Source organism: Schistocerca americana, chromosome 5 (genome assembly GCF_021461395.2).
Source record: "Schistocerca americana isolate TAMUIC-IGC-003095 chromosome 5, iqSchAmer2.1, whole genome shotgun sequence".
In the NCBI taxonomy this organism is placed as follows: domain Eukaryota; kingdom Metazoa; phylum Arthropoda; class Insecta; order Orthoptera; family Acrididae; genus Schistocerca; species Schistocerca americana.
Genome location: NC_060123.1, coordinates 600,653,380 through 600,676,150, shown reverse-complemented (window position 1 = coordinate 600,676,150; position 22,771 = coordinate 600,653,380). Strand labels below are relative to the sequence as shown.

At 44.7% G+C, this 22,771-nt stretch overlaps 1 protein-coding gene across 1 annotated transcript in view; it reads left to right on the top strand.

The window, feature by feature from the left end:
- The window catches only part of LOC124616574, a 113,700-nt gene that overhangs the window by 16,496 nt on the left and 74,433 nt on the right, over positions 1-22,771 (top strand). The window contains exon 2 of the mRNA XM_047144894.1: positions 8,475-8,721. Within this exon, the coding sequence (XP_047000850.1) occupies positions 8,475-8,721 (247 nt within the window). The remainder of the gene's footprint in view (positions 1-8,474; positions 8,722-22,771) is intronic.

Genomic DNA, 22,771 nt, shown 5'->3' with positions numbered 1-22,771 from the left:
TAATAGGCAACCTCTGGATGGAGATCTTGGCTTGATCGCCTGGATCGCGAGGATGATAAAAGCCTCTACAAAAAAAACTTTGAGGGGGAGCAACTCTTAATAGGCAACCTCTGGATTGGGATCTTGGCTTGATCGCCTGGATCGCGAGGATGATAAAAGCCTCTACAAAAAAAAAAAAACTTTTGAGGGGGAGCAACTCTTAATGGGCAACCTCTGGATGGGGATCTTGGCTTGATCGCCTGGATAGCGAGGATGATAAAAGCCTCTACAAAAAAAACTTTGAGGGGGAGCAACTCTTAATAGGCAGCCTCTGGGGAACCTGTCGCAACTCAGTTGTATAAGGCTTAGCTAGGCAAGTGGGGCTCTGTCTAGGTGGGCTTTCATTCCGTAGCTGCTCGTCGGACCGGGATGGATGCTTCAAAATTTTCTATTTCTCCTCCTAACGGCAAAGGTGGGCCGCTGGTAGGTGCCAATATCCAGTGAAATGAGAGGACTTGTGTAGCCAACCACGGGATTTGGGGATTACACAGAGTCTTCCACTTTCGTGTAACAGAATACAGGCTGGTGATCACAATATGTTTCTTATAGTTAAACGAAAAGAGGGGACCTTTGAGAAAGTATTACCCTTTCACATACAAAAATGTTTCGAGCGAATAGTTGGAAATTTAATATCCATCAAGCATTTGCGAAATGGGTCTCTGCTGGTAGGAAAATGTAATTCTCAATAAGAACATGTATAAACCTCAATGCCTCAGGGAGTAAGCAGCAGGTAGTGAATGGCTCAACACCTTGAACTATAGCAAAGGTGTTGTGATTTTCAAGCATCTGGTTGACATTCTCTGAGAAGAACTGAAAGCTGAGTTGTTCCAGGGAGGAATCGTTGGTGTGCAAAACATAGTGAAAAGGGTGCATGGTAATCTCGTGAAATGGGACTCATTCATACTGATTTTCAGCAGGACAGAACTTACAGAGCACATTAAGACTGATTTCCTTCGTCTCAGCTTGTGGCCTTATCTCCCTAAACCAGTGCGCTGTTTTAGATGCCAACTCCTTGGGCACATAACGTTTGGTTGTAGGGGAGAAGCCACTGGTGGAAAATGTGGTAAGATTACCCATGAAGGTGTTGGTTGCTCATCCGCCCCAAAGTGTGGGAACTGCTTTGGGGATAATCCTGCCTGGAGCAGGGTTTGCAGTGTCTTCCTTGAAGAAAGGAAGAACCAGAAGGTCAAACAACTAAACGTATCTCGTACGGTGAGGTGAAAACTATCTTCAAGGCCATGCAGCCCCAGGAGTTTGCTACCTCTGTTACTAAGCAGTCAGTTCAGAATACCGATGCTGCTACACAAACAGAGGTTGCTAGTTTGGCACTAGTACCTGAGTTTGTCAATGTACTTGTGCTGCTGCAGTTACTTCAGATCCAGCACTTTCTCCGAGAATATCAGAAAAGACCGTGGCGCTAACGTTGTGGAGCTCCCTCCCTGCTTCTCCAAAGGTGCAGACTGGTCCACAGTCCATTGCTGTCCCTGCCACAGCTGCGGCTGCGGCTGTGGCTCCAAAGCCAACCCAGGGCAAAAAATGAAAGGCAGAGCGGAGAAGGGAAGTAAACAGTCCGGCGACGTCGGCATCATCCTGTCTGATGTCTGTACAGCTAATGGAATTTGAGGCAATCATCTCGCCCCAACACCGAGCCTCTGCTCGTTATAGGATCCCCCCTACCGGAAAGACAGGGTGACAGTGCAAGCACCGAGCTTGATGGCTTCCATATTACAGTGGAATATTAATGGGTTCAGGACACGTGTGGGGGAACTGAAACTGGCTGCACAGGAACGCCTCCTCTGTCTGTGTCTACAAGCAACACATTTTAAAGCTACTGAAGCCCCTGAGTATGCGGCTACACCCATAACCGAAAGGATGACGTGACTGGGGTCAGAGCCAAGGGACAGGTTCCTGTGTTTGTCAACAATGCGCATCACTTCTCTGCTCTCCCCCTGGCTACTAACCTGTAAACAGTTGTCATTGAAATTAATGTGTGTCAGAGGAAACTGTTTTCTCACTGTGTATACCTCAGCAAGATGCAGTAGATTCTGAGGCTCACACAGATCTTACAGAACAACTCCGCCGAGCACTTCTCTTGCTTGGAGACTTCAATGACCATTACATCTTATGGGGCTTGACCTTTACGTGCCCTCGAGCTCGGGTTTGTAGAACCACATGACCTCTCACGAACTGTGCGTGCTCAACACAGGTGCTCACACTCATTTCTGTCATGCTACTGGCTCATTCTCAGCCATTAATCTCCGTTTTTGCTTTTCAGCGCACGCAACTTCTGTTCAGTGGGAAGTCATTGACAGTCTTCATTCCAGTGACCACTTCCTACTCCCCATTCATCTTCTGAATGGAGCGTTCCCTGAAGAGAAGCCACCAAAACGGACTGTCGGCAGGGCCAACAGGACGCTATTCTAGCAGCTGACTATGTCTGGGCAGCACGACAGTGTCCAGGAATAGGTGGACCACATTACACTAGTGATCCAGCATGCCCCTGACTTAGCCATCCCAAAGTCCCCAGGTTCTGTTATGGGGCACTTTGGAACCATGATGATCTGGTGAATGCCACTGACAAATCCACATCAGGCATTTGGCTTTTTGATGGTTTAAGTACTGTCCAGCAGCAGAGAACCTCAGAGCATTTTGGGTTGGAAGAGCCAAGGCTCGATACGTAATTAAGGAGAGCAATAATAGGTCATGGCAAACGTTTCTGGACTCCATCAATGGTTTCACTTCTTCTGCAAAAATTTGGCAAGCCATCAGGACTACCTCTGGTAACCGCAGTCGTTTCCTAATAGCAGCAGTACTGAATCAGGGATGCCTCTGAACAACAGCCAAAGACATCACACAGATGTTGGCACAGCATTTTGCAAAAACTACTGTGAATAACAGGCAGCATCTGGCGACTCATCACTACCTTGCAACTGTAGAGTGGGGCATGTTGGATTTCAGGTCCAACAATGCTGAGTCTTACTACTACCCTTTTTCCATGTGGGAGCTGGAAACTATTGATACTGCACCTAATCACGACCAAATCTGATAAAGCATGCTTCGACATGTGCCAGAAGCGTCAAAGGAAATCCTCGTCAACAGTTTTAAAGTGATATGGCAGACAAGTCACTTCCTCAACTTGTGGAGAGAGGCAATTTTGGTACCTCTCCTCAAACTACGAAAGGACATATACCAGTAATTATCTGAGTCTCGCCCTAATGAGCTTTATAAGAAAGACCGGGCATGAATGGTTAATTATTGTCTGGTCTGGTTGTTAGGGCCAGGCTACTCCTCAGACCCTCTCAGTGTGGATTCTGGAGATTTCGTTCCACTCTCGATTCCCTGACCCTTCTACAGGCAGCTGTTCAGCAGGCTTTCCTACATAAACGTCACTGTACCGGCGCCGGCCGAAGTGGCCGTGCGGTTAAAGGCGCTGCAGTCTGGAACCGTAAGACCGCTACGGTCGCAGGTTCGAATCCTGCCTCGGGCATGGATATTTGTGATGTCCTTAGGTTAGTTAGGTTTAACTAGTTCTAAGTTCTAGGGGACTAATGACCTCAGCAGTTGAGTCCCATAGTGCTCAGAGCCATTTGAACCATTTGAACTGTACTGGCATATTATTTGACGTAAGTTAGGCATATGAACTACTTGGAGATGCAGTATTCTCTCACAACTGCATCACAGGGGTTTTTGTGGCCACCTCCTTATCTTCATACGGTCTTTCCTGTCTCAGCGGTTTTTTCGGTCCTGACTTGAAGATACAATGTCTGATCGTTTTGAGAAGGAGAATGGTGTACCCCAGGGCAGTGTTTTAAGTATTACCCTCTTTGCCATAGTCATCAACAGTTTCACGGTTTCTGTATGGAGTTCCATACAATGGTAATTATTTGTGGATGGTTTTGCTGCTTTCCGTTCCTCCTCTAGTACTGAAACAGTGACCCATCAGCTGCAGCTTCCAATGCAGAGGTTGGAAGAGTGGGCTATACATATGGGTTTTCGGTTTTCTACATCTATGTGTGTGTGTGTGTGTGTGTGTGTGTGTGTGTGTGTGTGTGTGTTCATTTTAATCGTTTGTGATGATTTTTAATTTCCCTGACTTGAATATCAAGGATACCATTTAACATTTTAAAAGAGTCTGTGTGGTTTCTTGGCCCGTGGTTACCACACCTGAGAGACCTGAAAGCCAGAACACAGAAGGCGCTGGATATTATAAAATATGCTAGCAACAAATCTTGGGGAGCGGAGATGGCGCGTCTGCTCCAGTTTCATAAGGCTTTTGTGCGTTTACAGCTTGGCTATGGATGCGGAGTGTACAGGTCAGCGAGGCCTTCTTACCTGCCTGCCAGGCAACAAATGTGACGCCCTCAAAAAGAAAGTGATTTTATGGACATGTGATGTGAGACTTACAGTAGTTCATCTTCGCAGAAGTGCACGATAATAAATTCAGACAAAATGAAACGCGCATGTCACAGTAAAGGATGCCCAGACAGTCTCATTATTACACAGCATGCCCTATTACGGTGGCAACGCAGACGTGAACTGTCACAAGCAGACGATCATAAAGATATCGAATGCCATCACGCAATGGATTGTCCCGAGCATCTTGCTGCACCTTCTGCTGCAATTCGACAGTGGTTCTGGAAGGCTCTGGAGAATGAGTAAATTCCCACTTCATCATGTCCTACACGCTTTAATTAGGCTCAGGTCTGGTAATCTTCCTGGTAGGGTAGTTGTACACCATGAAGAGAAAGTTGTCTCGCAGCTGCCATACATGGACGTGATATGTCCTGCCGGAAAGCACATCTTCCTCCCGACGAAGAAAAGTCAATGGCGTGGAGAATACAACCTGTGCAATGAGGTGGGCAGTAGTTACTTTATCCTGCGAAAACACCAAATGTGACCACGAACTTTAATTGGTGCCACCCCCCCCCCCTCCTCCCCGCATTTAATGAAGACTTTGGCGATTGTTCCTGTTCTCCAAAATAGGCCAACCATCAGGTCTAGGGATACAGTCGGAACTTACTCTCATCACTAAAGTCAACAGAGTGCCATTCTATTCTCCACTTGATTCTTTCATGACACCAGAGCCTTCAGTGGTAACCTGGCCATAGGCACACGTGATATTACTCCTGCTGCAAGCAGACGGTACCCACTAGTCATTGGAGACCCGAAAGGTACAACATGTGCCCAGATTTCTTCCCTGGCTTATGTTCGATCGCCCGACACTGCTGGCACAATATACAGACCTTGACGTGCCACATGGACGTCCAGAACCTGGTATGGGAGTGTTCGACAGAGGACAACTAAAAGCGACACACCAACGATAATTTGTGCCAAACTTTTGCAGCACTGTGTCGACACGTCCATCCAGCTTCTTGTAAACCCAAAGTGCAACCGCATTCAAATGGACGAAGTTGTTCAACAGGAGTAGGTACGCGTCCGCAGGGCCTGGTTGTACCCTGTTCACCTCTAAGTTCAGCACCGTAATTACCAGCAGAGTCAGGAAAGAGGATGCGCAGAGAGGCCACCTGAATGAAATCTGATGAGGTGTTTCAGGAGGAACAATGAATAGTTTTGGTGTGGTAGTACAGACTAATTAAAAAAAGTTCTACCCTGGTGTCTAGTCGTAATTGAATACACAGATACTGCTCTTAGAATGTAACAAAAATAAATACACGCAGAGGGTATTATTAAATGGGAAATGATTTGCAGGCCGCTGTGGCCGAGCGGTTCTAGGCGCTTCAGTCTGGAACCGCGCGACCGTTACGGTCGCAGGTTCGAACACTGCCTCGGCCATGGACATGTGTGATGTCCTTAGATTAGTTAGGTTTAAGTGGTTCAAAGTTCTAACTAACGCGAATTCTTTACAGACGAATGGAAAAACTGATAGAATCCGACCTCGGGGAACATCAGTTTGGATTCCGTAGAAATGTTGGAACACGTGAGGCAATACTTACCCTACGACTTATCTTAGAAGAAAGATTAAGGAAAGGCAAACCTATGTTTCTAGCATTTGTAGACTTAGAGAAATCTTTTGACAATGTTGATTGGAATACTCTCTTTCAGATTCTGATGGTGGCAGGGGTAAAATACAGGGAGCAAAAGGCTATTTACAATTTGTACAAAAACCATATGGCAGTTATAAGAGTCGAGGGGCATGAAGGGGAAGACAAGGGAGTGAGACAGGGTTGCAGCCTCTCCCCGACGTTATTAAAACTGTATATTGAGCAAGCAGTAAAGGAAACAAAAGAAAAGTTCGGAGTAGATGACATTGTAACTCTGTCAGAGACAGCAAAGGACTTGGAAAAGTAGTTGAACGGAATGGACAGTCTCTTGAAAGGAGGGTATAAGATGAACATCAACAAAAGCAAAACGAGGATAATGGAATGTAGTCGAATTAAGTCGGGTGATGCTGAGGAAATTCGATTAGGAAATGAGACACTTAAAGTAGTGAAGGAGTTTTGCTATTTGGGGAGCAAAATAACTGATGATGTTCGAAGTAGAGAGGATATAAAATGTAGACTGGCAATGGCAAGGAAAGCGTTTCTGAAGAAGAAAACTTTGTTAACATCGAGTATAGATTTAAATGTCAGGAAGTCGTTTCTGAAAATACTTGTATGGAGTGTAACCATGTATGGAAGTGAAACGTGAACGATAGTTTAGACAAGAAGAGAAGGGAAGCTTTCGAAATGTAGAGCTACAGAAGAATGCTGAAGATTAGATGGGTAGATCACATAACTAAGGAGGTATTGAATAGAATTGGAGCTTGTGGCACAACTTAACTAGAAGAAGGGATCGGTTGGTTGGACATGTTCTGAGACATCGAGGAATCACCAATTTAGTATTGGATGGCAGCGTGGAGGGTAAAAATCGTAGAGGGAGACCAAGAGATGAATACACTAAGCAGATTCAGAAGGATGTAGGCTGCAGTAGGTACTAGGAGATGAAGAAGCTTGCACAGGATAGAGTAGCATGAAGAGCTGCATCAAACCAGTCTCAGGACTGAAGACCACAACAACAAGTTCTAGGGGACCGATGGCCACAGATGTTACGTCCCATAGTGCTCAGAGCCATTTGAACCATTTGGAAATCATTTAGCTCAACGTTGATTTTCATAAATTCAACTTCTCCATCGCGTATCTTTTCCTTATTTTTCTCTTTATAGACATCCCGTGTCAACCAGTCCCCGGGGGGAAAAAATGTAACTTGTTAATATCCCAGAACGTTGATGGACAAGAAATGTATGTATTCCTGTCGATTCACATTCATGGGAAAGTTAGGTTCGACTGACACGTCACTTGACAACTGGAATGTGCAGTGCCCTGTTCACGCTTGGAGAACATGCCCATAATTGCAGCCAAAAGAATGTCTTCTAATAATACTGGAAGCTTGTAATACGCTACGGCAACACCACTGGCCAATTCAGCTGAATGTCAGTAATACTACAAGCACGTATACACAGAGAAGTAATCTCCAAAACGTGTCTCCATCAAGGCGTGTGGGGTTTTGTTGAACATCGATGTGAGTTACGAGTGTTATTGATACCGTCACGGATGAAAGTTGCTTCATCTGTGAACAGTACTAATGATGTTACCGGCGACAAAATTATATTCATCTACCTTCATAGCCTCTCGATGTTGTTGAATATCTTGTAAATTGTAAGGACAGACACCACACATACACAATGTTCGCCATATTCTTGTAGGTTATGTGGAGCATCGATGCGTGTGGAAATTCTACACGTGTTTGCTGAAGGGTAACGTTCCGCTGTGTGAACGATATCGTATCAGCCACACGATGTTCATTTGCATGTTCAAATGAAGTACAACTGCTAGATGCTCCACCTGTCTCATACAACTTAAAGAAACATGCAGAACACCCTTGAATCTGGTACGTTGCGGTAAGGAAATCGTATACGGTGTTCTCTGCAAGCAGCAACTGTGTTTCCACTAAAGAGCACGTATTCATATACTATAACGGCGTACTCAGCACTTGAAAATATGTGAGACATTCTTGAACGATATAGAAGAAGTCTGCAACGGACTACAGTCATAGCTACAGTTGATAAATTTGCTACCTAAACGCAAGCACATCTTCGTACCTTGAACTTCAGGAAAATAATGGCTATTGATTAATAAACCCATACAACCTGCTGTACCAAGGTACCAAGACGCAAAATGAAAACTTTTCTCTGTTAACAAGCTGTACATCAGAAATATTGGATGCACATTATATGGAATATTTTATTCGAATTACTCTGTACTAACACCCACTGCAGTACGCTGTGTGTGGGAATGTGCATATGTGTGTGGGTGTGTGTTTGTGTGTGTGTGTGTGTGTGTGTGTGTGTGTGTGTGTGTGTGTGTGTGTGTGTGTGTGCGCGCATGCGTGCGTGCACACATGCGTTCTGATAAATAACAGTAAAATTAATTTCATAGGTGTTTACTCAATCGTCGCTAGAACCAGATCCTCGTGCCGTGGCGCCCTGTCGGATGACGCCTTCAGAAGCTCGCTCGCGATGCTTGCTCAGATGGTTCCACGTCACAACAGCTCATCACCACTGCCTTCCGAGGAGGGCGACAGATGTCGTATAGTAGAGGGGATGCGTCGCATGGAAGCCGACTCAGCCAAAGACTTACTGTGCCAAGTAGCTCCAGAGGTCCTGGACTCTGAACCAGACAAATGGTATGTAACATAGCGAGAGCGTAAGGCTTTATAGGATACTGCCTTTCTTCACTCTTCCCTCCATAAAAAAGTGAAATTCCAAAATGAGTCACCGATAACTGATAAACCAAGTATGGTGAGCTCGACACTCACTTAACATCACTCCCAGCCTAAACTGTCCCAGTTTACAGATGCGGTAAGGATTAACAGGGTGCTAGGATTTGAAAACCAACTACCCATTCAGTCTACGACTGTGTGAGGTGACTGCAGCATGCCTACTGGCAATGGGTCTCTGATCAATCTGGAGAGTAGATCAGACATTAAAAACAAGATGTTGAAGAGTTTTAAAACAAGAGTGTTCTGAAATTATACAGAATATTCAGCTAGAGAAAGCCTTCACTGATGTTAAGCAATACTGATGGACTCACGGACCCTGTATGGATGCCTTCGTTTAGAAGGATTCGTATATGACAGAGAGATAGAATGCTGAATCGTAAGATCTACATCTACATCCATACTCCGCAAGCCACCTGACGGTGTGTGGCGGAGGGTACCCTGAGTACCTCTATCGGTTCTCCCTTCTATTCCAGTCTCGTATTGTTCGTGGAAAGAAGGATTGTCGGTATGCCTCTGTGTGGGCTCTAATCTCTCTGATTTTATCATCATGGTCTCTTCGCGAGATATACGTAGGAGGGAGCAATATACTGCTTGACTCTTCGGTGAAGGTATGTTGTCGAAACTTTGACAAAAGCCCGTACCGAGCTACTGAGCGTCTCTCCTGCAGAGTCTTCCACTGGAGTTTATCTATCATCTCCGTAACGCTTTCGCGATTATTAAATGATCCTGTAACGAAGCGCGCTGCTCTCCGTTGGATCTTCTCTATATCTTCTATCAGCCCTATCTGGTACGGATCCCACACTGCTGAGCAGAATTCAAGCAGTGGGCGAACAAGCGTACTGTATCCTACTTCCTTTGTTTTCGGATTGCATTTCCTTAGGATTCTTCCAATGAATCTCAGTCTGGCATCTGCTTTACCGACGATCAACATTATATGATCATTCCATTTTAAATCACTCCTAATGCGTACTCCCAGATAATGTATGGTATTAACTGCTTCCAGTTGCTGACCTGCTATTTTGTAGCTAAATGATAAAGGATCTATCTTTCTGTGTATTCGCAGCGCATTACACTTGTCTACATTGAGATTCAATTGCCATTCCCTGTACCATGCGTCAATTCGCTGCAGATCCCCCTGCATTTCAGTACAATTTTCCATTGTTACAACCTCTCGATACACCACAGCATCATCCGCAAAAAGCCTCAGTGGACTTCCGATGTCATCCACCAGGTCATTTATATATATTGTGAATAGCAACGGTCCTATGACTCTCCCCTGCGGCACACCTGAAATCACTCTTACTTCGGAAGACTTCTCTCCATTGAGAATGATATGCTGCGTCCTGTTATCCAGGAACTCCTCAATCCAATCACACAATTGGTCTGATAGTCCATATGCTCTTACTTTGTTCATTAAACGACTGTGGGGAACTGTATCGAACGCCTTGCGGAAGTCAAGAAACACGGCATCTACCTGGGAACCCGTGTCTATGGCCCTCTGAGTCTCGTGGACGAATAGCGCGAGCTGGGTTTCAGATACCGACGATGGTGGCAAAGAGAGTGACCACAGTGAAATCTTACCAATGGCTAGCGCAGTCAGTATTAGATGGTCGCACTCGTTAAGCGAATTAGGCGGAATATGTACTCGAGCTACATTACTTTGCTTATTTCAGGGTGATGAATACTGTGACGGAGACGAATCTGTGTCGGTCGAGGTCGATCCGCACCGAAGCTCAAAAAATGATTGGCTCTGGAGGAGGCAACGGCCTTGCCGCAGTGGATACATCACTTCCCGTGATATCACCGAAGATAAGCGGTATCGGGCGTGGCCGGCACATGGATGGGTGACCATCCAGGCCGCCATGCGCTGTTGCCTTTTTTAGGGGTGTATTCAGCCTCGTGATGCCAATTGAGGAGCTACTTGACCGAATAGTAGCGGCTCCGGTCAAAGAAAACCATCGTAACGACTGGGAGAGCGGTGTGCTGACAAGACGCCCCTCCAATCCGCATCCTCAACTGAGGATGACACGGCTTTAGTATGGTCTTGATGTGCCACTTGTGGCCTGAAGACTGAGTGCTTTGTGCTTTGCAGGAGCCGGTGCCCTGACCCTTTATGTCTTCGGAGGTGCCATACTCCAGTGCGGGTCCGGCGGCAAAAACATCGAGTTGGTGCCAACTATGTGGAGGAACACGAGCCAAAGCTTACCCGTTGTCTCACAGTGAACTGACCATGTTTTTTGTCAACAGAAGTTTCTACATGAACGTTCTGTTAGTAGTGTGTGTATGCTGCTCGAGGCAGCAAATTCAAAGTCACATTGTAACCTGATACCCTGCCCACAATTCTTGGGCAGTTGCGCATGGTGTATTCAACCAGATACCAATCATGTATCAAGGTACTGACCTCTTCCCACGCCTCTAAGACAGTTAGTGTCTCACTAAAAATGGCGGGAAAACGGTCGTCATGCGTCTATTGTTGGGCATATGAAGACCAAAACCAAGATCGTGCCATTGATCTAAGATAATTTAAAGATTTAAAACTGGCTGGAAATCAAATCCCCCCTCGCTATCTCCTCATCAGTCTACGAGTAGAGGATGACTTAGAAATAATGGACTGGCCGATGTTACCGAGCGGTTCTAGGCGCTTCAGTCCGGAACCGTGCGACTGCTACGGTCGCAGGTTCGAATCCTGCCTCGGGCATGGATGTCTGTGATGCCCTTAGGTTAGTTAGGTTTGAGTAGTTCTAAGTCTAGGTGACTGATGACCTCTGATGTTAAGTCCCATAGTGCTCAGAGTCATTTGAACCATTTGAACAAATAATGAGGAATCAAATTCTATTCCTCCTCTCCCATTGATGTAGGTCATGACTTAAAATTATTTGAAAATAAAGTCCCTCCTGCCTTCTCGCACTTTTCTTACTAGTTCAGCTGTGTGAACTCAGTAGTGATAAGATCATCATGAAGTGCAGACAGCAGATTTACAGCACTTAAAAATGGTGTGTAGTATTATCACAATGTATGATGTAAGACACTTTGACATAACAGTGTGATAAGGAAATTCGAAGGGGTGCAATTCAATTGCAATTATTTACTGATGTCACGACATTTGCTGTAACAACTCCAATACATGACCACTTCTCCTTGTTATCTGTCATTTCGACAAGCGTGTACATACACATAGAAGACATAATCAAATTTGCACTGTAAACAATTACCTCTAAACAACCACCAATGTATGACCACTTCCTATTGCTACCTACCATTTGTAAAGTCGAGTATGTACTCACACAAATTAAGTTTTCACTGCAAATCTCCAAATAACCAGCAGCTACATAAAAACGACTTCGTACTGGGTTAAAACCAATGATGTCACTATAAGACTACATTGAGAAGGTGTACAACATAGGATTGTAGTAGACTTGTAAATAATGGTAGGGGTATTCGAGTTGGAGCGTTTCTACAGCCAAGTATTTAATGATGAATGATCATTAAACTGCACTGTAAGTAATATTGTTGTTGTTACCGCCACCACTAGCATAGGATAGAAATGGTTTAGAAGTGTGCACTTTATTTAAAACAAACAAAAAGCACCCCATGGACCCAAACACTGACTTCTGTGGTGCAAACAGTTGCACTTTTGCTTTTTTTCATGTCTAATATTGGACCTTAGTGTAACAGTTACTCTGACTGCGAAAAACAGTGTGAATCAGACCCCTGTATTCCTTGAATCACTGCAGCTGCCTAAAGCTCGACCGCCGAGTACTGTATGGAGGAGTGAGTACGAGGTCGTGTTCATAATGTTGCTGAACCAAAAAGAGAGACTGCTTTGTTCACTACGTCAAAGTGCGCAGTATCATACCTGTAGTTGGTGCTAGGGGTCTCTTTCCTTTGAACACTTCTATGTTGCGATTCACAAATGTTATGTGTATTAATGAAAGGAATGAACAAGTCACTAAGAAGTGGCGAAGCGCTATTTTATTATTAACATCGCTATTATGCCTCATTATCTTTGAGAAAAAAGCTTTCACTGTTAACGTGAAAGAGTCTTCTTATTCTTCAAGGCGATTGGAATGATTAAATTATCAATCGAAATCCATTGACTCCGTTCCATAATTATTCTTCAGTTGCTTACACTTCTCTGTGATTTTGAGGCATAATATTGAACATTATGTGTATGAGGCTGACCTATTACGCACTCTATTAGCGTAAAACAACGAGTTCTCGAACAAGATTTCAAATTCTGTTTCGCAGACGTGGCCCCATCCCCTCTCCTCTTCCCTCAACATCAACATTCCTCGAAGAGGTGGTCTCTAGTTGTCACTCTGCTGAACCGTAATTGGCGCTCAGGCATTAGGCGGTTGCAGAGGGGTGGAGCGAGTGATAACCAAGTGACGTGCGTGAAGTTTAAAGGCTGTACGTTCGGAAGATCATAAGAGAGTAGTGTCAGAATTGTGGCCCAAATTTTCGCGCGGGATCGATTGCTGTCGCTGATACCTTGTTGTCATGATTTCTTTTACGCAAAATACACGGTGAATTTGATGTTTCCTTGTGAGGGTATTTCGCCTGTCCCATATACGCATCGTGAACACCAGATGGCAAGGTTTTGTCGTGCCTGGCCATCCCTAGGCTATCAGTAGTTGAGACATAATATAGCCTACCCCTGGGGCCTTTCTCTACTTAGGCCTTTCACAGCTCTATCAAATTTTGTCGCATTATCGTATATCCTATCTTCATCCACATCCTCTCCCAGTTCTATAATATTGTCTTCAAGTTCAGTTTCCTTGTATAGACCCTCTATAAACTCCCTCCACGTATTAGCATGTCTTCGTTTAGGAATCGTTTATCATCCGGGCTGTTGGTATTAATACAGATGCTTCTCTTTTCTCCAAAGGCCCCTTTAGTCTTCCTGTAGGTTGTATCCATAATTTCCCTAGTGGCATGTGTGCTTCTAAGCTTACTTACACTACTGGGCATTAAAATTGCTACACCAAGAAGAAATGCTGATGATAAACGAGTATTCATTGGACAAATATATTATACTAGAACTGACATGTGATTACACTTTCATGCAATTTGGGTGTATAGATCCTGAGAAATCAATACCCAGAACAACCACCTCACGCCTGGGCACTGAGTCAAACAGAGCTTGAATAGCGTGTACAGGTACAGCTGCCCGTGCAGCGTCAACACGATACCACAGTTGATCAAGAGTAGACTGGCGTATTGTGACGAGCCAGTTGCTTGGCCACCACTGACCAGACGTTTTCAATTGGTGAAAGATCTGGAGAATGTGCTGGCGAGGTCAGCAGTCGCACATTTTCTGTATCCAGAAACGCCCGTACAGGACCTGCAACATGCGGTCGTGCATTATCCTGCTGAAATGTAGAGTTTCGCTGGGATCGAATGAAGGGTAGAGCCACGGGTCGTAACACATCTGAAATGTAACGTCCAATGTTCAAAGTCCCGTCAATGGGAATAAGAGGTGATCGAGACGTATAGCCAATGGCACCCCATATAATGACGCCGGGTGATACGCCAGATTCGAATGTGGGTTCACCGCGATGTCGCCAAACACTGATGCGACCATCATGATGCTGTAAACAGAACCTGGATTCATCCGAAAAAATTACGTTTTGCCATTCTTACAAAAAAAATGGTTCAAATGGCTCTGAGTACTATGGGACTCAACTGCTGAGGTCATTAGTCCCCTAGAACTTAGAACTAGTTAAACCTAACTAACCTAATGACATCACAAACATCCATGCCCGAGGCAGGATTCGAACCTGCGACCGTAGCGGTCTTGCGGTTCCAGACTGCAGCGCCTTTAACCGCACGGCCACTTCGGCCGGCTGCCATTCTTACACCCAGGTTCTTCGTTGAGTACACCATTGCAGGCGCTGCTGTCTGTGATGCAGCGTCAAGGGTAGCCGTAGCCATTGTCTCCGAGATGATAGTCCATGCTGCTGCAAACGTCGTCGACGTGTTCGTGCAGATGGTTGTTGTCTTGCAAACGGCCCCATTAGTTGACTCAGGGATCGAGACGTGGCTGCACGATCCGTTACAGCCATGCGGATAAGATGTCAGTCGTCTCTACTGCTAGTGATACGATACTGTTGGGATCCAGCACGGCGTTCCGTATTACCCTCCAGAAGCCACCGATTCCATATTCTGCTAACAGTCATTGTATCTCGACCAACGCGAGCAGCAATGTCTCTAGAGGAACGGAGGGTTCCAAATGATTGGAAAAGAGCACAGGTAGTCCCAGTCATCAAGAAGGGTCGTCGAGCAGATGCGCAAAGCTATAGACCTATATCTCTGACGTCGATCTGTTGTACAATTTTAGAACATGTTTTTTGCTCGAGTATCATGTCGTTTTTGGAAACCCAGAATTTACTATGTAGGAATCAACATGGATTCCGGAAATAGCGATCGTGTGAGACCCAACTCGCTTTATTTGTTCATGAGACCCAGAAAATATTAGATACAGGCTCCCAGGTAGATGCTATTTTTCTTGACTTCCGCAAGGCGTTCGATACAGTTCCGCACTGTCGCCTGATAAACAAAGTAAGAGCCTGCGGAATATCAGACCAATTGTGTGGCTGGATTGAAGAGTTTTTAGAAAACAGAACACAGCATGTTGTTATCAATGGAGAGACGTCTACAGACGTTAAAGTAACCTCTGGCGTGCCACAGGGGAGTGTTATGGGACCATTGCTTTTCACAATATATATAAATGACCTAGTAGATAGTGTCGGAAGTCCCATGCGGCTTTTCGCGGATGATGCTGTAGTATACAGAGAAGTTGCAGCATTAGAAAATTGTAGCCAAATGCAGGAAGATCTGCAGCGGATAAGCACTTGGTGCAGGGAGTGGCAACTGACCCTTAACATAGACAAATGTAATGTATTGCGAATACATAGAAAGAAGGATCCTTTATTGCATGATTATATGATAGCGGAACAAACACTGGTAGCAGTTACTTCTGTAAAATATCTGGGAGTATGCGTGCGGAACGATTTGAAGTGGAATGATCATATAAAATTAATTGTTGGTAAGGCGGGTACCAGGTTGAGATTCATTGGGAGAGTGCTTAGAAAATGTAGTCCATCAACAAAGGAGGTGGCTTACAAAACACTCGTTCGACCTATACTTGAGTATTGCTCATCAGTGTGGGATCCGTACCAGATCGGGTTGACGGAGGAGATAGAGAAGATCCGAAGAAGAGCGGCGCGTTTCGTCACAGGGTTATTTGGTAACCGTGATAGCGTTACGGAGATGTTTAACAAACTCAAGTGGCAGACTCTGCAAGAGAGGCGCTCTGCATTGCGGTGTAGATTGCTCGCCAGGTTTCGAGAGGGTGCGTTTCTGGATGAGGTATCGAATATATTGCTTCCCCCTACTTATACCTCCCGAGGAGATCACGAATGTAAAATTAGAGAGATTAGAGCGCGCACGGAGGCTTTCAGACAGTCGTTCTTCCCGCGAACCATACGCGACTGGAACAGGAAAGGGAGGTAATGACAGTGGCACGTAAAGTGCCCTCCGCCACACACCGTTGGGTGGCTTGCTGAGTATAAATGTAGATGTAGATGTAGATACGATAAACCACAATGGTGATAGGCTACAATGCGACCTTTAGCAAAGTCGGAAACGTGATGGTACGCATTTCTCCTCCTTACACGAAGCATCACAACAACGTTTCACCATGCAACGCCGGTCAACTGTTGTTTGTGTATGAGAAATCGGTTGGAAAGTTCCCTCGTGTCAGCACGTTGTAGGTGTCGCCACCGGCGCCAACCTTGTGTGAATGTCTGAAAAGCTAATCATTTCCACATCACAGTATCTTCTTCCTGTAGGTTGAATTTCGCGTCTGTAGCACGTCATCTTCGTGGTGTAGCAACTTTAATGGCCAGTAGTGTATAATCATAATGCTTTAATATCAGTAACGAAGTCGTCGTGGCTACTTTAACGTTCAGGGTGAGAGTGAGAGAAGACAGTGGATGAGATTCGAGCAACGGGTGATCTTCCACGGGTCGCCAGCCGCTCGGGTGCAGCCTGGCCTGACAGCTGCCCTGCATTTCGATTAAGCTGTATCGCCTACAGAAGTACAGCGCCCGCGTTGGGCAGCCGCTATGGGTGAGGCGCCGCTGCACTGCCCACCTGGCTGTCGGCAATGGCCCAAGATTGCAGACATCAGCTGCTCGATCACCGTTACTTGCCACTGCGGTAGTCACCCACCTAGCGGGCTGCCGTGTGTGCTCGACTTCCCCAGCCTTCTGCTGCATCACTAGAGGAAGAAGAACAAACGGTGCCATGCGGCACACTGACCTACTCAAGGCCAGTCAATGGCGCCCCTCCTACCCCTGTTGTGCCCCGCAGAATCCTGGTTCTTAATGGGCGTCAAGACACGAGTTGCGAGTCATGCCGCACTACGCCGGTAGTGAGACACGTCAGTTCAAGAATGGATCTTACATTACAGCCTGTCATTGAGAAAAGGCGTATCCGCTACCTGGTATGATGTATCATGCAGCGTAACTTGCTGTGACAGTGCGAAAGAGAGAGAGAGAGAGAGGCAAAGATATTGTTTATTACACTGTGGCGGTCAGCGCTCACATAATTATTCTTAGGAGATACAGCTTTTCTTCTTCTTAAGAGTAGAAAATTTTAGGAGAGGAGAGCCATTCTTGTGATGTAAAAATTGACGCCATTGCGAGTTTTTGATTCACATTGTAAAATATATGTGTATATGGAAGGAAATCAGTTAATAGAACAGTAAAATATTGTTCATTTCAAGAAGGTACGTGTTATTATACACCCAGCGATATACTTCTATTGTGATTTACTAATAAACACCAGCTTGAGAACAGTTCCGACGGGAGCGTTCTGTTCTAGTGAAACAGTTCGTTGTTTTCTTCGGAAAAGAAGTCACTTCATGGATCATTCAAATCCACAATAGTACCTGGACATTTCTCAGAACTGAAAGCAATCTGATTGCTATGCAACAGAGCCCCGAAGAATATTTCTCCGTACTTTGGTTACGACTTTCAGCTCAACACGGTATCTGCAGCATCTGGAGCAGATTTCTACAACATCGGAAGCGCGTAACCGCTATCAGTTTCACACACCGCCCTGTGTACGCTGTATGTATTTACCCTCCGAACGCTCCCGTCGGAACTGTTCTCAATCTGGTGTTTATTAGTAAATCACAATAGAAGTATATCGCTGTGTGTATAATAACACGTACCTTCTTGAAATGAACAATATTTTATTGTTCTATTAACTGATTTCCTTCCATATACACATATATTTTACAATGTGAATCAAAAACTCGCAATGGCGTCGATTTTTACATCACAAGAATGGCTCTCCTCTCCTAAAATTTTCTACTCTTAAGAAGAAGAAAAGCTGTATCTCCTAAGAATAATTATGTGAGCGCTGACCGCCACAGAGTAATAAACAATATCTTTCTCTCTCTCTATCTCTTTCTCTCTCTCTCTCGCACTGTCACAGCAAGTTACACTGCATGATACATCATACTGGACCGTCTGTTTTAACACTGACTATTATACTTGTCACTTAATGTAGAAGCTTGGAAAAGCGACACGCTAACAAATCTGCGTGTCAAGTCTCATCAGTGTGGCTGTTTACTCTGATGCCGTGGTCAGCGTGGTGTGCGGGCTATTTGGCTGTGAGCATCTGCATTCATACCCATCCGTGGGGACCGCCCAGGATACGGTGGCCGATGTGCAGTGACAAATTTTCTTGCAAAGTACTGGGAGAGCTCATTCGTTTTTTCGTAAGGGGAGGCCGACACTGTTTGCCACCTTTCGGCTAGTTGGTGATGACAAAATCAAGGCGCGCGCCGTGCTATCTTCCTCAAACGATTTTACATATAATATTTGATAAAAAATTTCCCGTCTGCGTTACTTTTAGCTTTGTATGTCAAATCCATGATTCGTTAACGGTCATAGTTACTGCGATATTTATATGGAAGTAGGACATTGCGCTAATTTCGAAAAAGTTTACATAAAAATGAGGTCCCTATGTTTCTGCGTTTGTTGCATATTACATAATATGTTAATACATACGAAATTTAGCTAACATATTGAAGCCGGTCACGGTGGCCGAGCGGTTCTAGGCGCTTCAGTCCGGAACCGCGCTGCTGCTGCGGTCGCAGGTTCGAATCCTGCCTCGGGCATGGATGTGTGTGATGTCCTTAGGTTAGTTAGGTTTAAGTAGTTCTAAGTTCTAGGGGACTGATGACCTCAGATGTTAAGTCCCATAGTGCTCAGAGCTATTTGAACCATTTTTTAACATAATGAAATATTCTTTAGAGTTGCTTGGAGGTCTCTCTCTCCAATCTCAAGAGCATTGATCTGATGTAGTAGGCTCATTTTCGATCGCGCTGCTCCAGCGATAAAGCCAGAGTGAAATATCCACATCATTCCTTATATTTCATAAACGGTTTCAGATATCGAAACGAGATTTTGGCAAATGATAGCAAATAAAGAGGAGAATATTTTACCATACGGCCATTATGCAAAACCTCATTATCCAGCACGTTATACCACTCGCTGCGGATTTTTTCGATAAAAGAATGGAATTTTTGTGTGTAATCGATAGCTGGTGAAACTAGAAATGCTATGAGTTTTGGCACAACATCAGTAAAGACATTACATATTTATTTCTTACGAAGGATGTGCAAATTTTCAAATGTGTGTGAATTCCTAAGGGGCCAAACTGTGAAGGTCATCGGTCCCTAGACTTACACACTACTTAAACTAGCGAGGACTTGAACCTCCGGCGGGAGGGACCGTGCAGTCCGCGACGTAACATCTCAAACCACGCGGTCACTCGGCGCGGCAAGGATGTGCAGTTTCATAAGGTATTGGCCTTACTTTTCCTCAGTTCCTCAATAGTAAACCAATGTTTCAGACTTCTCTCGCAACTGTACAACATGTTAGTGAGTTGACACTGGGTAAACTCCGCCAATTTTTGGCAGAAGAAAAAAAAAATTAACAGGGCAACAAGAGAAACGTGCAGGCTTCACTCAAAGTCCGCGACTCGTGAGGCTTCTTTGAAAGTTAGAAATGGTTAACAAGCCAGGCGAAAATAAGTCGCTGCATTTTCAGCGAAATTCCTTCTACATACCAACCAAGCAGAGGTGATAGCTCTTTTTGAATGGTCACCATGCAAGGGTGCCTGGACCGACTGTACTTAATATTTGCAAAAAATGTGAGTGTAGGCTTGAGTTTAAAACAGCACTTCCCCTCGAGTACTCATAATTTCCCCTAAAGTGTCTGCCAGAACCCCCACCACTATCTGTTCTACCCACGTGTGCCCTGCCTATTGCGCATCTACCGGCCGTGGTATTCCCCCTGTGGAGTATCGTGGTCTCAGGCGTCTTGACACGGTTCGCGCTGCTCTCCCTGTTAAAGGTTCGAGACCTCCCTCGGGCATGGGTGTGTGTGCTGCCCTTAGCGTAAGTTAGACTAAGTAGTGTGTAGGCCTAGGGACCGATCACTACAGCAGTTTGGTCCCATAGGAACTTACCACCAAACTCCAAAATTTCCACAGTATTCTGCACGGACGCTACCAAGGCGTAGTGAGTGTAGGGGCGGCCAGAATTGTAAAAACTCGATGCAGGTTATTTTGTGGATGTGGATGGTGACTGACTATAAGTGACTGAGTGTCTCTGTTGTGCTGAGATTGGAAATGAAACGTAAGTTACTAACATGTTCATTTACTTTTAAATTCATATTTCTGACATGAGTGACATTTTTTGATTAATTCTTAGTTTAGAATTTAATAAAATTTTCACAAGTTCCTGTATTAAATTTTACAATAAACACTGCACGTAGCGTTTCAACTTAAGTGGCTATTTTTCTGGTATCCACATGATATTAAATACTTGTTCTGTAGGTGCGTTCATACCTAGTAACGGAGTAGGTACTGGGCGATGATCAGGCAGTTTTTAGCTTGTATTTGCCGTTCATTAAGTTTTCCGAACACCTGTAATCACCGTCGCTCCTAGTGCTTTTCATCTCTTCAGAACATAATGGTTCACGTAATATGAGACGCAACTTACTTCGACGAATAAGTTACCTTCTGCTATTGTCGTAGGCATCTGCTGAATTAACTGTTGGTATGTCTGCTACACGTCAACCCTTTTCAGGCGTCCAGTTATATGTTTCGAATTTACTGTAGTGATGAATATATTTCTATAGGCGCTGGTTGGAGCTGTGATAGGCGTTACGTATGTTCCCTACAAAATAATTTATGTCAGTTTACCCGCTCTCCGCAAGCTTTTTTTAACTCGTACACTGTGTGCAGAGTAATAGACTCGTTTCCTAAGCGGTTTCTGCAATTTTTTGTCAGATCCACAAACAAGAGAGAAACTTCTGTAAAGCTAATTTTGTCTCCACGATCATTTTCACGGAATCGTTAAATAATACACCTTGAACGTTTACTAATTTTAGCCACAGCTCCGAGCATTCAGTAGAGAAGAATGCATTTAGTGCTGCTAGACATTTTTTGCGATAAAAAATAACGTTTCAATGGTACATAATTTTGCAAGATTCTCTCAACTGCAGGCGAAAGTGCAAGCCATCTTGTTTTGCTATATCCTAAAATTCTATGTACTGCATCGTTGTCTCTTCGTCAAAATATTTGAGAGCTTCTACATGCACTGTGCATATACAAAAGTATGAATCGAAAGTACGAATATATCTTCGTAGCAATATAATGTCCGCTGGTACAAATCTACTGATGTTTGTGTAGCGTGGTGCGCAATGTGTGCTATGCACCCCACATCAACCCCTCCTAAGCCCATTTAAGAAAATGTTACGTTGTCCTTCACTCTGAGCACCAGAATTTACATTGGGCTTATCAGCACAAATTCCAGCCACTTCCTCTTGAAGATCGTGCTTTTCAAGCATGTCGATTAAAGTATCATATGTACTGAACGCAGTCTCGCCAGGTAAAATCAGGATATCTAATATTAAGTCGTTAATTCTACTTGTAAGATAGAAGTACTGCACCAGCATTGTAAATATTTTGACGGGTTTATGGTCTGAAATATACGTAAATGTGCAGATAAATTCGATATAATTAAGATCTGTCGTCAGAGAGACTAAAGAATACGGCACAACCACACTCTATACAACAGCCTCGCTCTTAGTTTTCCCGCAGTGAAACTTCTTTTCAAATACTTTATGAATTAATTTGTAAGTGCACTTCACCAGTCTAAAACTCTGTGACTTTCGGTGTGGAAGGCTCACAACCTTCGGCTCTTTCAGGTTGTTGATCGCTGTATTTCTCTCGTCGAAAGCATGTTGACAGTGATGACGATGCATTTGCAGCGGTCAGCGCTTTTTTATGTTTGTGAGGCATTAGATGGCGTTGTATATCGTGTTCGCCAGCGTGAGGTACGGAAAACGTCCCTTTGCGTATATTGCGTCGTAAATCCGAAGGTGATTAACACTTCTGTAAAAAAGAAAACTCTTTTTGAAAGTCTTGCGTGAATTTAAAATTTCGCTTTTTCGCAGTCGGTGGCATTGTTAAGTGGAACAAGCAGACTGCTTCACGGAAATTGGAGAGACATGCAGACACAAGTTAACAAAATTTAGAATTATACTAATACCTTCAGCTGCTGACGAAGTTGATATATATCAACGGGGACAGGTGAAAATATGTGTCCCGCCCGGGACTCGAGCCCGGGATCTCCTACTTACATTGGAGACGCTCTATCCATCTGAGCCATCGAGGGCACCGAGGATAACGCGACTGCACGGACTATCTCGCGCACGCCTCCCGCGAGACCCACATTCTCATCTTGTACGTCCACACACTACATTCGTTGTGTCCCACCCCAACACACTCATTACTCGTGGAAGACACTCTTACCAAGTCCCGTAAGAGTTCGGGGAATATGTGTGCATCCGCACAGGAGGAGGAG